Consider the following 2,082-nt stretch of genomic DNA (forward strand, 5'->3'; position numbering starts at 1 on the left):
GCACAAGTATAGATCTGGAACTTCTTAAAGTTTGTCTAAATATCATTTAGTAATTGCAATGTCTTCTGATCCATATCCTTTCCTCAGGAAGGTGTGCTAGACACTGATTAATGTAACATAAAAATACTATATTTATATATTTTGCTATTGTATTGTGGAGTGACACTTTCATAAACTTGTCTATACCCCTCTGATTATATAATGGTAAATATTACAATATCATAGCACAACAACAGTGATCAGCAATAATGATAAGCCTAATACTCACAATAAAAATAATAAGGTCATATAGATCATAACACAGTCTCGGAGGTAAGAAGTGGATTATGCTTCACCTGAAATGTTTGTCTTTTCATCCTGAAATGCGAGGCAAATGTTGGATCACAATAATTAGGAACCACAGTTTGCACAAACCCCTTCATTTGATTGGGATGTGCTCTTTTATTCTAGACGGCAAGGGTAGTGACTGTACCATCGAGCGTATTTTGCAGTATTAAACACGTATTTATACCGATTTCATCAGGCTCCGAAAGTTCTTCTACAAGAACACAAAGACTGGCCTTCTCAGCTGCCGTAGCTGCAACTCTTGCGTCATCAGAACAGTGTTCAACGCACCACCGTTTCCGTTTAAAAATCGTTTTGCACCGTTTTTGTCGGGGCTGAACGCAGCCCTGGTTTCAGATAGAGGGTCAGAATGAGGGTTGAAAATTATAATTTTCCCACATATTTATTTATTTGTGTGTGTGTGTGTGTAAAAAACCGCTATTAGCATTATAAGTAAACCTCAAGGAGCATATTAAAATAAAATAAAAAATCCATGTCATGACCCCAATTAATTGTCTCTTACTGGACTGAATAGCCAAGTCCTCCATAAAACACACAAAACAAGCCTTGCAAAAAAAAAAAAAAAAACTTACTGTGTTTTGAGCACATCAAAACAGTGAATAATTTTGCAAAGCAATTAATTCAGTTGATTTAGAGTTTTGAAAAACTCTGAAAGTTTGAAAGTGTGTGCCATCACATTTGAAGTTAAACTTTTCACCAAAAGTCTCAAGCTCTCATTAAAAACGAATGGGATGATGTCGCTTTGTCAGTTATGTGTGGAAGGGGCAAGAACACGGTTTAAAACCCAGATTTGCTTTGGACTCTTACTTTCTTTCAGGAAAGGAAAGGGAAACGTCTTCCACTGTCTACTTTTAAATAAACAAAATGTTACATATTAGCTTATTTCTTACCCAAGAAAGTCTCCTTTTTGAAAATGTTTTCATCAACAAATGTGAACAAAGGCAGCCCTGCTCCATCATTGTCATCAGCAAAACCTGCCAGATCACCCGCTTTGCCCTGCGACATAAAGCAAAAATTGAGGAACTTCCAAAAGGTATTTAACAGTTTTTTTTCATGCATGCTTGGCATAACTTTAGACAGGGAGCTTATAACCAGACCTGAATAATAATAATATGTAAACAGATCTGTTTCAATGGATGGTTATAGCACAAATCGAAGAAAATAAATTCAAACATTTTTTGTTGCATTATCTTTTCAGAATGCATACTGCAGTTTTTTAGACTAATACATTTCTAAACATCATGTTCTGAACTGAAACTTTAACCATTCGATATATAAAAAATGCATACCTTTTCCTCTCAGCGATATGGGTTAGTGGTATATTTTGGATTGTTTTCTTAATAGCTCAGCACAGTGGTGCTGCTGAACATGGACTGGTTGGTAAGATGCATGGCCTTCACACATCATGAGAGAGAGCCTATTCTAAAGCGTTAGCCAGTGTCAGCAACTCTAGCCAAAGGGATTAGAGCAGCTTGAATGTGCTTCTACAGTGCAGACGAGTGCTTTGTGTTTGTTTTCGTGAGGTATTGTCTCATTACCTGATGCTGTGCACAGCTTGTAACACTCCAAAGAGAAAGGAACAATTGAAATCACATCATATGACATCTTTAAAAAAACACTTGACCCTCTAACACTTGTGTAACTGGGGCCCGTTTCAATAAGGAGGTTCAACCAACTCTGAGTTGACTTACCCTGCTTTCTCGGGTTTGACAAACCTCCCATTCTGAAACGCAAAAT

At 36.9% G+C, this 2,082-nt stretch overlaps 1 protein-coding gene across 1 annotated transcript in view; it reads right to left on the reverse strand.

Moving 5' to 3' along the window:
• Nucleotides 1-1,736, reverse strand: part of endou2 (endonuclease, polyU-specific 2) — an 8,520-nt gene extending 6,784 nt beyond the window's left edge. The window contains exons 1-2 of the mRNA XM_016295958.1: nt 1,698-1,736; nt 1,236-1,341 (exon numbers count right to left, since the gene is read on the reverse strand). Of these exons, the coding sequence (XP_016151444.1) occupies nt 1,236-1,341; nt 1,698-1,736 (145 nt within the window). The remainder of the gene's footprint in view (nt 1-1,235; nt 1,342-1,697) is intronic.
• Nucleotides 1,737-2,082: the final 346 nt, after the last annotated feature.

The sequence above is a fragment of the Sinocyclocheilus grahami genome, unplaced genomic scaffold, assembly GCF_001515645.1.
Source record: "Sinocyclocheilus grahami isolate Dianchi unplaced genomic scaffold, SAMN03320097.WGS_v1.1 scaffold343.1, whole genome shotgun sequence".
Lineage (NCBI taxonomy): Eukaryota > Metazoa > Chordata > Actinopteri > Cypriniformes > Cyprinidae > Sinocyclocheilus > Sinocyclocheilus grahami.